Source organism: Mesoplodon mirus (assembly GCF_964341445.2).
Source record: "Mesoplodon mirus genome assembly, chromosome: 10".
In the NCBI taxonomy this organism is placed as follows: Eukaryota; Metazoa; Chordata; class Mammalia; order Artiodactyla; family Ziphiidae; genus Mesoplodon; species Mesoplodon mirus.
This window is the reverse complement of record NC_138986.1, coordinates 47,365,041-47,378,487: the sequence shown is the minus strand read 5'-3', so window position 1 is coordinate 47,378,487 and position 13,447 is coordinate 47,365,041. Positions and strand designations below refer to the sequence as shown.

The window sequence follows — 13,447 nt, the reverse complement described above, 5'->3', positions numbered from 1 at the left end:
AAACATATTTTGACTTTTTGTCCTTTTTATCAGGATTGGAGATCAGGCTTGGAGATCAGGCTCAGATGCTTTTGATGTGTGGAAGTGACCCACTTTCCTCCCAACCCTAAAGATCTTTGTACGTGTTGATATATGGGGAGCTTTTGCTGTGGCTCCACATAGGGAAAGAGTAGGGAAGAGATGGAGGAGATGGAGAAGTGGAGGGAATGGTGCAGCACCCTCCTGGGCCAGCCCTTGGAGACTGGGCTCTACGGTGTACCTTTTAGATACAGATGGCAAAGGGCAGCACTGAGATTGAGAGAGGGCCACCATCTTCACTTCTGCTTGTAGCCTAGTCCCACTCTGACTTTGAGCATGGTGGCTTTGGGAATATGGGAGAGTGGAATTTTGACATAGGCTTTGGTACTTTCATTACAGACATGATCAGCAGTGGCACAAGTGAGACCTTTTTGAGAAGCAGCTATTTGGGAACACAAATGCATGGGCATCCTGTAGGGGTTTCCCAGAAGTAGCAGGTGGGAAAAGGCAGTAAGATTTATCAAAAGGGGGCTAGAGGACTTAGAAATGGAGGTCGGGAAAAAACACAGTAACTTTAGGTTAATATAAATTGTGAGATTTGGATTACATGAGATTCATGTGACAGGTACTTTGCATACAGAGGTACAGCTGACCCTTGAACAACACAGGGGTTGGGGGCACCGACACAGTTGAAAATCCATGTATAACTTTACAGTTGGCCCTCTGTATCTTAGGTTCTGTATCTGTGGACTCAACCAACTGTGGATCATGTAATACTATAGTATGTATTTACTGAAAAGAACCTGCATATAAGTGGACCCGTGCAGTTCAAACCTGTGTTGTTCAAGGATCAACTGTATTTTCAAGTTTAAGAGGCAACATTACTGTGATTTTTTTTGTCACACTGTGGGAATCTACAGTGGAATCCTTCACTCTAGCTAAAGCTAAATATTAGTTACTTTTTTTTTTTTTTTTTTTTTTTTTTTGCGGTACGCGGGCCTCTCACTGTTGTGGCCTCTCCCGTTGCGGAGTACAGGCTCCGGACGCGCAGGCTCAGCGGCCATGGCTCACGGGCCCAGCCGCTCCGCGGCATGTGGGATCCTCCCGGACTGGGGCACGAACCTGTGTCCCCTGCATCAGCAGGTGGACTCTCAACCACTGCACCACCAGGGAAGCCCCTAGTTACTTTTTTGATAGAAGGCTTTCTAAGACAAAGCTTTTCTTAAATCCTTCTAAGAATCAATTATGGACTTTTCTAGACTAAGGGCTTGAAGGGTGCTTGAGAAGTCCTTAAGACTCTCTCTGGGTGTTTGTTTCAAAATGTTTCAGCAGGTTCCTTCACCATCAGGACTGTTTGTGTCGTAGCCAGAAGGATGTTATTTTCAATAAGAATCAATGGCAACAGCTGGGTGAATGCTCCAGTCACTTTATCATCAACTTCTGGCTTTGGTGGTCTGTTCTCATTGTTCAGGAGCCTTTTCTACTGTGATGTCCCTTTCAAGCTTGCACTATTTCCTCCCCATGAAAGCCTGCATTTAACTTATATTGGAAGTAGGAAAACGGTACAACAAAAGAATCAGTAACTCCATGTCTGAGCTATGGGAGGAACTAATCTTGGTGAAAACATTTCCTCAAGAATTTGAGACACTTTCAGCAAGTTCTAGCCATGACACAAATGAAATTACAATGAGTTTTCACAAAGATTTCTTTCCTGGTATTTCCTTTGAAACTTAAGCGATCTAACTGCTCTTCAAATGCTCATGGTTGGATTAACATGCTCCATTGCATGGGAACGAGGGACACAATTTTTATATGCATTTAAAAGTAGTTGAATCTCCCAAGGATCCAATTAGAGTAATTCACATTTTTAGAAGCATAATCTCTTAGTTTAAGAGGTCCAAGGTCAAAAGAGATTATCAGAGTTATTTTAACCTTTATTTTTGTAGGAAATGAGAATTGTTTTTGAAAAGAACTTCAACAATTTATAACGTCAAACATCAGTATCTGAAAGCAGAAATTCCAGAGTACTCTGGGCAGAACTGGTGGAACGTAATCAGGGAAAAAAATGTGTTCAACATTTTAACATGTTAAACATGGCGCCTTGTGGCTTAGTTGTATTTTTTTTATTAGTACAGAGGATGGATATTTTTCCATTAGGCTCTTGGGGAATGTATTTAATAGTCTCTCACATTGACTTTGCTCATGTTTTAATGTTTTTCTTGTTAATTTGTGAGAGCTTTTACAAGTCATATTTCCCTCAACATTTTTCTTAGTCTTGTTGACTTTTTTCATTTATTTAGTTGTTTTACTATGTATTTGAAATTTTTTCTTGTCAAATCTATTACTTCTTTTTATTATAATTCTTCACACTATATTTAAATGTATTGTTATTTCCGTTCAAGGTTTAATAATTATCTAGTTCTGTTTTCTTGTAGATTTGAGATTTAAACTCAAGTCTTTAATCTGTCTGAACTTTATTTTAGTATATGGTATAAAATGAGGGTCCAAAGTGTTTTTTTTTCCTGCCAAACTGCAAAATTGCTTTCTCAACACAATTTTTCTTCTTTCCTTTTATTATTTAATGCATACTTTAGCAAACATTTAAATTTTATATTCTATATAATAAAGTTTATTTCTGGATGTTCTATTGCTCTTAGCCATAAAAATGTTAAGGTGAACAGCTGAATGACTATCCTAATTAAAACATTTATCAACCATATTTACCAGCAGCAAATACAATGAAAGTTTTCCATAAACCTGTTTTTTCAAGGAAACCAATCAAAATGGGAAGACACAGCAGAGACCAAGTATATTAACTTTCTCCTCAGGTCTTGCCTTGATTTAATTTTAAGGCACCTGGGTCACTGCATTTTTTCTGGGCTGTGTTAAGCCTCAGTCATTTGTGACTAGCCAGTCTCACACCAGCTAAATCCCGTCTCTGAAGTTAGTCCCAGAAACTGAACACATACCCTTCCAGCTAATTCCTCCACGTCAGACAGAAGGCTTTTCATTGTGTTTTCAGCATTGTTGATTTGTATCTTTCTTAGGACATATTGGTTTTCTCTTTCTGACAATTTTGTCTGTGGAAAAAAACACACGTATTTTTCCATAGTCAGTAGATGTGCACACCAGGTTTGTAAAAATATGCAGAAAACTCTTTCAGTGCAAGAGGACTCAGAGCAGAGTGTGAGCCTTTATTCTCAAAATAGTGGGGTAAACAGGCTACTGCAGGCTGGTATGAAGTCTGAGGTCTGCACAAGGGGGTGGAGGGCTCTAGGAGCAGAAATTTTGCAAGCTCCAAATACCAGGCTGGAGATCCTGGCTTGGGCTGTGCTGGTTCTGGGGAAAGGGTATCTTTTCCAAATTTGCACAAAGGCACAATACAGACTGGCAGTGGCCTTGGGTGTCTGAGCCTTAAAACTTCAATTTCGCAGGTCTTGGAGGAAATGATAACCCACGTCAATCAGTGCAAATGGAGTTTAGAAATTCACTTTCCTCTTTTTGGTGTAAGGAGAACAATTCTCTTTATTTCAGACCATTTTCCCCTTTCTTTTCCATTTTGAGCAGTTTGGTCCAAATGTAGCTTTCCTTTGATTACTTTGGAGTAAGCCCTTCAATCTTGGCACTGACTTCCCATCAGATATAATATTATTATATATAATATAATATAATAATTATTTCTACCTTGAAGTTGTGCTGTTGGGGAAAGAGGATTCAAGTGGTATCAAAAGGACTGAGTCTGGGTAACTCCTCTGAGAATCAGTGCCTTCATGTGTCCAAACAGATGAGTCTGGTTAAGAACAATTCCTAAATTGGGAATAGAGTACTTACTAAGGTTCCATCCAGACCACCCAGGTTTACAATTTTGTGATTTTTGTTTTGTTTTACACTTTGCACATTTGGGCAATTGCTGTGGATATCGTTTGCACCTCCAAAAAGCAGAGTAATGAGCACTTTCTATGTTAGGTACTGTTCTAACTGTTCTGCATATAACAACTCACTGAATTCTCTCAACAACCCATGAGGCGGGTGTAATAATTACCCTCAATTCCAGATGAGGTAACTGAAAAATAAAGAGGTTAAATAACTTACCCAAGGTCACATAGCTAGTAAGTGTCAGAGCTGGGATTTGAATCCAAGCATTCTGGTGTCAAAGTTTATGCTCTTATGCTAAACTGACAAAGTAAAAAAGTATGCTGGTATTAATTCTATTATCCTTTCAGCAAATCATTATTGTTTTAAAAAATATCCGTTGGTTGTGATTGAAGCCCATGATTTAAAGGGGGAAAAAACACCTCTTAAAGCTTAGATATACAAGCACTGTTATGGTTTTTGACTATTGCCTGCCTTTAACTTGCTTATTAGATGTTAACCACTAGATCTAGGCAGAGAAACAGAGCATGTGAGTGTGCTTGTGGATTTGAGTGTGTGTGTGAGATGAGAAAGAATGTGTGTCAGTGAGAAGGAAAGGTAAGGGCAGGAGAGAGAGGGAAGGAAGAAGGAGGAAAGAGAGAATGAGAGTGTGTGTGTTAGTTTTTAGAGAAACTCCTGAAAACACAGCAAACTGAAGCTAAGGTAATGGTATGTCTGCAGTGTTGACTTGAATAATCAATGTACAGCTCCACTGAAATAAGAGTGTTTCTCCTCCATCAATAGCTTTGTACATAGACACTAGTTTTTTAGTCATTTCATTTTCCATATTAACCTTTTTAATAGATGACAGCTCTTTGTTTAGGCTGGAGTTCATGACTGTAATCAACTTTTCATAATTTCCTAGGTCTAACAATCTGTAATATAACCACTGGACTCATACCAAAATGGATAGGAATTACCAGGAGTGACCCTATGAAACCAGAATGAAAATACACAGAAGATATACCATTCCTGCATACTTTGAGGAGGTAGATGGTGGAGTTGATTTCATTCACATGCCTATGAGCAGCGGCACCAGATGACACACTCAACAGACCGGATTTGCTTTCTTCAATGGAGAGCGCTGCTAACCGAAGGTCATCAGTCAGATCCCAGATGCACTTATCACAGCCTGGGGGTAAAGTGGGTATGTCATTTCTTCAAAATCAAAGGTCAGCTGGGAAGCATGCTGCTTTAAGTCGATTATTATATGCACTTTCTTGGTTAATACTACTTGTAATTTTGTTTCCTGAGGAGTTGTTCTGGGCCAGGAACTAGTCCTTACACTCAAAACAGAGTAGGTCCTAAGATGAGCCAAAGTGTACATTGGGCACTTAAAATGTAACCAAAAAACAAACACATGCAACTGAAAATTAGGTTAATGTGAACACTAAAGGCTGAACTGAGAAAGAAAGGAAGCACAAAGGGCAAGGCATCTGAGAGATGGGTGGCAAAGGAGAACCCTCTCTCCACTTTTCTTTGGTGGTAGGAAAGCTGTCTGGGGTGACTCTCTCCATGTCAGGCTTTGGGCTTCTGCTTGGTGCCAGCTAGTGAATATGGAACGTGCCAGGCATTCCCCCTCTCCTAGCAGCTTTTCTTACTGCCTATTCAGGCTTTAATGCCTTCCCCTCACCCCAGGGATGTCTCAGCGCCTCCCCATGGCCCGACCTCCTGTCGGGATGAATGGTTCAGCAGAAGCAGGTCTGCAGGACATCACTGTTTGCGAATATCACTCCCTGATAGCTGACGAACCTGCACACGTGGTTAGGTAGGTGGCAGTTCCTCGCTGCTTCCTACATTTCACGTTTGAGTTCCTCTGACCACTGTCATCACCCCCAGGACCCAGCGCCCTCCTGTGACACACACACAAAGGACACCCTTTGAAACTTTTCTGGTCCCAATCTCCTTCCCCCAGACTGCACTCTCTTCTAGAGAACTGATAAATGGAGACTAAAGTGTTAATGGTTGTTAATATGTTAATTTGTTATTTGAAGTTCAATGCAGACTTCCTCATATGCTCTCTCAAAGGAATGGCTCCCCAGCCAGTACATCAGGCTGGTGGAAAAGATGTGTAGGGTCAAGCAGGCACACTGATGTCTTTAAAGTGACCTTGCTTAGGGGGTCACTTATGCTGTCAGTGTATAAACTCTGTCCTGCTTGTGCCTCCCATCCTATGTCACCTTCAGTAATATTAATCTCTTGTGCCTAGAGGGACTGAGCGGCCAAGATACTTTTGTTTGGGGGAAGGGATATCTAATATTAAAGCAGTCTTTAAACCACTCTACCTAAAGCCAAATATTACTTTCTTGATAGAAGGTTTTCTAAGGCAAAGCTTTCCTTAAATCCTTCTAAAAAATCAATCATGGACTTTTCTAGGCTAAGGGCTTGAAGGATGTTTGAGAAGTCATTGACACCGGGTCTGGGCATTTGTTTTGAAATGTTTCAGCAGGTTCTTGCACCATTAGGAATACTCATGATTTGAATAACTAGAGGGGCAGGAAAGAGAGAAGGCAGCTCCATTTCATAAGGCCTGAATATTATATTTCTGGTGCCACTTCAGATTTAGAGTGATTTGAGAAAAGCCACTTAAATCTCTTGGCATCTCAGTTTCCCCAGTGTTGTAAAGCGTAGTCTGTGGATTACATTATCTGAGGACCTGAAGAGATAATATAGAAAAAGGAGCTAAAATGAACTCAGTCACTGGGAACTGTATTTCCAACTTAGCCTTTACCTACTAAGTAAGACGCTGAACTTAAAGACTTGATAAAATAAATTTTCTAAAATAGAGCTGTTTAAATGTAAATCACCTATCTGCCCTTTGGAATCAAGTGGACTGAATGTCTTTTGTTTAGGGTCCATTTGGTTGAGGCACAGACAGGGTTAAAGCCAAGGGTGAGACTCAGGCAGTTTCTAGAGAGGGAGTATTGCATAGCTTTTCTTAATCCTACACCTGCAGCACATTAGAGAAAGTGGGGTTAGTCAATCATGTACTGTTATTTTTACTTATGGTTGGGCAGTCCATGCCTGTAGGGGGTTCAGAACCTTCTTCCAAGCATTCTCCGGTTACGCTGTCACATGGGCCTCCCCCACAACTGCACACTGTGGGAAACAAAAACAAGAGATTAGGGATTCATTTCTTAATGCCTAAAATATGGCAATGTTTTTGTGGTTTGTAGAAATACTGGCTATCGGTATATAATTCTTCAATGGGGATTAATTATATTCTTTCTTAAGATCGTGTGGAATACATGATTTAGTGATTATTCCTCTCACCCAATTAAGCCCCAGCTCAGGGAGATTTTCAAAGGTGACCCTGGGGCAAAAGTAAAACTAAATGTTCTAGGATTCCTTTCCCAACCATTTGAGATTCTGACATGACTCTGCAACTGCTTCAGTCCAAAGAGCTCCTGGTCAGTTTCACAAGGTACAAAATGATCACAGAGTCCATCATTCAGCTGGAATCTGAAAGCCATCCTTTCATCACAGTCAAATTCTCCAGTTAATCCAACTCCAGGTTTGATTACTGCCAGGTGTGAGTGAGGAGACCCAAGAGCGATTCTTGGGTCCCACAGTGCTTGACTCTTGGCAAGACTGACTCCAAACCTCCAAATGACAGCTATCAGTGGGGTAGCTAGCAACAATGTCGTGGAAAGAATTAGGACCATATTTACATGAATTTAGAAGATCTGAGAGCCCATTATTAATCTACTGATAATTTTCAAGAATGCCTTTTGGAAAAAAACAAAAACAAAACCCCAATCTCACCAGACTGTTCATTTTCCACTGAGTTTTGGAGTGGAGATTAATTTTTTTTAACATCTTTATCAAAGTATAATTGCCTTACAATGGTGTGTTAGTTTCTGCTGTATAACAAAGTGAATCAGCTATACATATACATATACATATATCCCTATATCTCCCTCCCACCCTCCCTATCCCACCCCTCTAGGTGGTCACAAAGCACTGAGCTTATCTCCCTGTGCTATGTGGCTGCTTCTGGAGTGGAGATTAATTTTTAATATTTACAAAGGATTTCTTAAGCTATCTAGGCTAGCAATAAGATGGAATTGTGAATTTCCTCCCACCTCTTAACTGTCTTTACAGAATAATCATAAAAAATTAGCTTCAAGGGTAACATACATTTATTACATTTTGGCTGTTTAATGTTCCACAAAATGTAGATTTATTAAACAATTCAGCAAGATCATGCTTTATTGCTTCTAGCATCAGCTTCTTTTCTAAGACTGATCTGCATCTCTGTAACTTAAACATGAGTTTACATACTGATATGAGTCGATATTTTGAGAATCAGGATGTCAATGTTTAAGTCTTTGATTTTGCCAACACTCTTTCAGATGCCCACTTTCTCTCTCTTTAGTCTGACTGGGCACAGAGCTCCTCTCTCCACTCTGTTATTCTCGGGGTTATGCTTCTGTGCACATAGCTTTCCTGGAGACATGTTTACTTGTATTGCGACTTCTGCAGATCATATTTGTTTCCTTCTCAATTTCAAACTCTTCACTTCTTAAAAATCTCTTCAAGTGGAAGTCTGTTTCAGTGAGAGAATCTCCAATTGAAGCATGCCGCAAGAGCACAATAACTCTCCCTCACTCTTCTTTCCCTCAAAGTCACATAAGAGAAGGAATATTCAGTCTCAGCCTCCCTTTAGTCCTACAGGAAGGCAATTTAACTTTTCTTCTGAAGAGCTTCACTCTCTGAGGCAAATGGATTGGAGAAATCCTGAGTAAAATTTGTACCTTTCAGTCTAACTGAAGTCTGACCAGGAAGATTTCTTATATTATCCCTGAAATATTTACTCTGATAATTTGAGGAAATAGGGGGATGATTAAACTACCTATGGCTTGCTAATCTATTTCACTGAAATGTTGATTTTACCAAACGTAACTAAAAAGAGACACATAGCTTGCAGAGTAAGAAAACTGATGTCAAACATGCAAACTTTCATTCAGTCCTCTGGTCAATGACAGGTAATCTATGGAAGTCTGATTTACTTCTTTGATAAAAACTGGAAGGACATAAAGATGATAAGACAAAAGTTCACTAGTGTTAGTGTCTCACGGTTCATTCTACCCATGAGCTAAGCTACATTAGTCTTGATAAAAATACCTACCCCTAGAAGTATGGGATGCACATTCCTATATTGCCCTGAAAAAGTGTCAAGGGGGTAATTGCAATATTTCCCCAAGATAAATTCATTTAAATCCAGCACTGACAGAGACCCTGCTCCTATCACACATGTGCCGGCTGGGTAGCTGCTGCAGCATGCACAGAACTGTACCTGCACAGTTCTTGGCTCTCATGGCATCCCCATAGTAGCCAGGTGCGCAGCGTTCACACTTGAATCCGGTGGTGTTGCGTAAGCAATTCCTACACTGGCCAGTGACCTCATCGCAGTCTTCAAAGATCAGGTTAGGATCTGAATTTCCACTGCAGTCACATTTCTTACAGGTGCTCCCAATCAGCAAGGGGTTTCCATAGTAACCAGGAGCACATCTGAAGGGGAATCACATGTTAAAAATTTAGCATCCACAGTTTTCTTCCTTTTTATCTTCTTTCCTACCTAGAAGAAAGTGTAATGAATATTTGTGTATTGCTCTCCCAGAATTAATTCCCACTCTCCCATCTTCCTAATAGGACCAGACTTTGTTTTTAAGGAACTACCCCTCCCCATTGTGTTGTAGCCCATTCAGTTCGGCGAGACCTTCAGGTGCAGGAGTGTCTGGATATGACCAGGGTGGGGGCATTTCTGGTCACTCCAATGACTGGGGTGCACAGCTGGCATACGATGGTGGTACTAGATATGCTACATTTGGCCGTGAGATATGCCACTAGGGCATAGCTAAGAACTGTCCTGGACAAAATGTTAGTAATACCTTTACTGAGAAACACTGGTATGTATTCTACCTTGCCATAGTGAATTGTTCTGATAACCTAAACCTGAGCCAACCAGTGCCTGGCACTGTCCTGGCCGAAATGGTTTGGCTCAGGAGTGATTCAGTTGGAGTGGAGCTCAGGGCTCTTGTTTGAGGGTTGTGTGAAGGTCTTCTCTCCCTCTGCAGGTGAATGAAGAGGCAGGCAGCACGCTTAGCTCTGGCAGCCATCTTGTGACTGAAGGAAGACAGTGCAGAGACAAAGCAGAGGGCAGAGCTGGGAGTACCACAGATAAACAGAGTTGGGGCCAGATGGCCATTATTCTGTATGTTTCAGATATATGAGCCTACAGAGGCCAGGTGCCTAACTGCGTTTGCTGTGGAGGCAGAGCTGAGGCCTACGGTCATGCCAGCTGGCCTTAATGAGAGACTCCAGCCCAGGTGGAGAGCAGAGGGTGAACTACTTCCAGCCTTTGCTGGCCTTGCCAAGCTATGCACTCTGGGGGGGCTGCCTCTGACCAGAGGAAAAGCCCCTTTCTCTACTTTTTCCAAAAGGTAACCTGTCAGCCAGCAGAGGCCCTGCTCTGAGTGATGGGCCCACAGGCCCCACCTAAGGGGGTAGCTGCTTCTCAGCTCCTATCAACTGTTTCTATACTGTAGCCCTGAGGGAATAAAGGATCTGTGTTGTCAGATATTATTTTTAAAGGAAAAAGTTGAAATTCGGATTTTTATGTGAAATCTCAGTTTTTAAAGGTTGGCTCAAACTTTGTAAGAATACTTTTTGAGGCAAACTACATGCTTTTTGGCTGGCTGTGGCCCCCTCTCTGCTATGGACCTAAATCAGTGTTGAAGACTGGCTAAGGTGGGCTGAAGATGCTTTGGGAGTGGCTGGAAGGAATGTGCAGTCACACCATCATGGGACTGAAGGTCAGGCACAGGAGTTAGTTTTGATGAGAGAGAAAAAGAAGAGAGCCAGTAAAGGTTTCTGAGTGATAAAAGTGATGGTGAATGAAGCCAGTGTTGGTATCAGAGTTCAGGATGGACTCTGGGCTGGAATGGGAGACCAGGGTTGGGTGGGGAGGGCCTGGGGTGGAACCTATGCCTTGGGCGTGGAAAGGAAGAGAAGACTTTCCAAGGACACCAATAAGACCCAGCCAGCAATAATAGGACACTACCTTTTTAAATGCTTCCATTTAAAGTAAAAGAATCATGATTCAGAAGATTTGAAAAATAGAGAAATGAAAAAAAAATCACATCTGTAATCCCAAGACCTTAACAATCACTGTTCAATATTTTGCATATGTTTTTCCAGGTTTTATTCCTATGTCTCAATTTTTTGATGTAGTTGTAATGATGGTGTATGTTCAGTCACTTGCAATGTGTCTCATGACTTCACCCAGGTAAGTTCATTTAGTTACCACAGACACCTGGGAGGTAGGGCATGCAGGCCTGGCATTCCGAGGCTGAGAGGCTACTTTGGTTTTCCAGGCTCACACAACTAGGAAGTGACAGCATAAGACCCAGACCTTCTAACCCTGATGTTCTTTCCTTTGCTCTGCCCTGGACCACACTGCTGCTTGCTATAAATGAATGAGTGAATTCACCCAACAAAAGGACAATTCATGTCTATTTTGTGTAAGGCACAAAGAGACAGGAAGAGGAAAAACACATAGCCTATGCACTGAAAGAACAGGAAAAGAATTAGGCATAATTATACAAACTCTAGAAGTCGAGGACTATGAAAAAGATAAGAATGAATGGAAGTGCCACACAACCCACAAAGAGACATCCCCCTGAGGAAATGTTCGATAAATTTTATTATTCATACTTATGTCTTTGTACCTTTGGTTCACAGACCCTCTTGTCCCCAAGTCAGCATAAATCATTCCTCTATGGAACACATGGCTGGATTGAATTTCTATCCTGTGCCGCAGTTCACCAAACAGAATATTAGATACTTAGGCTCATTAAAATGGGACTCAGATCTGCCACCTCAGTGTGCACCTGGGAAGCCTGAGGTCTGGGAGTGAACGGACTTGTCCACTCACAGAAGCCAGATGCCAGGTGCTTTCTTTTCTCTGTTTAATTCCACTGTATTTGATCTCCATAGGTGGTCCCCTGGTCTTCTACTAGTCAGAATCTCAACCACAGTGGAAACCTACTTTGAGTTACTTTGAATTTCAAGAATATCTTTTGGTGGTAGGCTGAGAGGCAACTCTGAAGTCACAGTCCCAACTTCAACCCTACAGATTTTATAGAATGAGCACACGAAGGTTTTGTACTCATGGGACCCTCTAACCCTGACTTTATAGATGAGGAAACTACAGCATGGAGAAGCTGGACAATCGGTTCACTGCTTCAGGGCTCAAGCATCGTATGGGACTCCAAGCTTATGCTCTTTCCACTCCACAAATCTGGTGTTAATGAGTTAACTAATAAGTCCATTCATGATATAACAGTTGAGTAATTAAATGCTATCTATTAATACACCTAATTCGTGTCCTCGAAGAGCAAATTACAAAGGATACAAAGGATACAAAAGGACAAGGAGTCGGATTTAGAGTCAGCATTGGAGCCTGGGTACCCAGTACTGGTGCACTTTTATTTTCTTCCATAATCTTGTTTCTAGCTTGATTAATGACTTCATTCACTTGGAGAAAATAGAGCTGATAAATTTACAGTGTAAATGAAAGAACTGTGACATACGAACTTTGTCATTTGAGTCAGTGATCATATCATTTGGGAAAAATGGAAAACAAAAAGATACTTTTTTGGAAAAAAATGCTTTTGACCAAAAACTATTATTTTGGGAATTTTTGTAGTGCTTTCCCTCTCCTCTGCTCCTTCTCCTTTTCTTCTCTTCCCAAGGCCATATACCTCTTACTGAATGCCTTTATCAAAGGTGCCAAAATTCCCAGCCCAGGTGGCATAGAAGCTTTTCTGGGGGGGATGTCACTCTGTAGCTGTCATCTGGGTTAAATTAAATGAAGAAAAAAAAAGCACCTGTTACAGAGTAGGTGCCATATAAATGCTCTCTACTTCTCTACGAATGACTGGGAGCTAAGGCTAGGAAAATATAAGTAACCCATTCCAGGTCACAGGGCAAGAATCCAGAAATGGGGCAGGGCAGAGAGTAGGGAGTAATAAGAATTCTATACAGATAACAGGGCTGATACCTTAAGTTTGAAAAACTTGACGCCTGCAGAAAGAATCAGACTAAAGTCCTGAATCATAATATAAACCTCAATAAATGTTAGCTGCTTCTTCCTCTTCCTCCTCTTTATTATTGTTTTCTAACATCAAGGTCATCATCAAAATCATTATCACCATCATCATCGTCCCTGATGATACTATGTTCGGCCTTTCCTGTTAGGATTTTCAAGTCTCCCTGAATTTGCTTTAATTTGCCCCATTCTTCTTTCCTGATCCTTAATAAGATCCACATGCTAAAACCTCATACGGTTTTAGCATGTCTCTCAATCCCCTGCAGAATTGAATGGATGAAGGTACACTGTTAAAGCTGCCGCAAGAGACAATGTGGAATACTAAGGCATTGACATCATATATGTTTATTAACTGAAAACTTTGCGTTGAACATTGAGGGTCAATTGTGTGACCTTAGATTA

General features: G+C 41.1%; 1 protein-coding gene across 3 annotated transcripts in view; it reads right to left on the bottom strand.

Annotated features, from left to right (window-relative positions):
- The window catches only part of LAMA4 (laminin subunit alpha 4), a 182,329-nt gene that overhangs the window by 72,547 nt on the left and 96,335 nt on the right, over nt 1–13,447 (bottom strand). For all 3 annotated transcript variants that reach the window (XM_082633279.1, XM_082633278.1, XM_082633280.1), the window contains exons 6-9: nt 9,230–9,444; nt 6,934–7,029; nt 4,911–5,062; nt 2,988–3,098 (exon numbers count right to left, since the gene is read on the bottom strand). In XM_082633279.1, the coding sequence (XP_082489405.1) occupies nt 2,988–3,098; nt 4,911–5,062; nt 6,934–7,029; nt 9,230–9,444 (574 nt within the window). The remainder of the gene's footprint in view (nt 1–2,987; nt 3,099–4,910; nt 5,063–6,933; nt 7,030–9,229; nt 9,445–13,447) is intronic.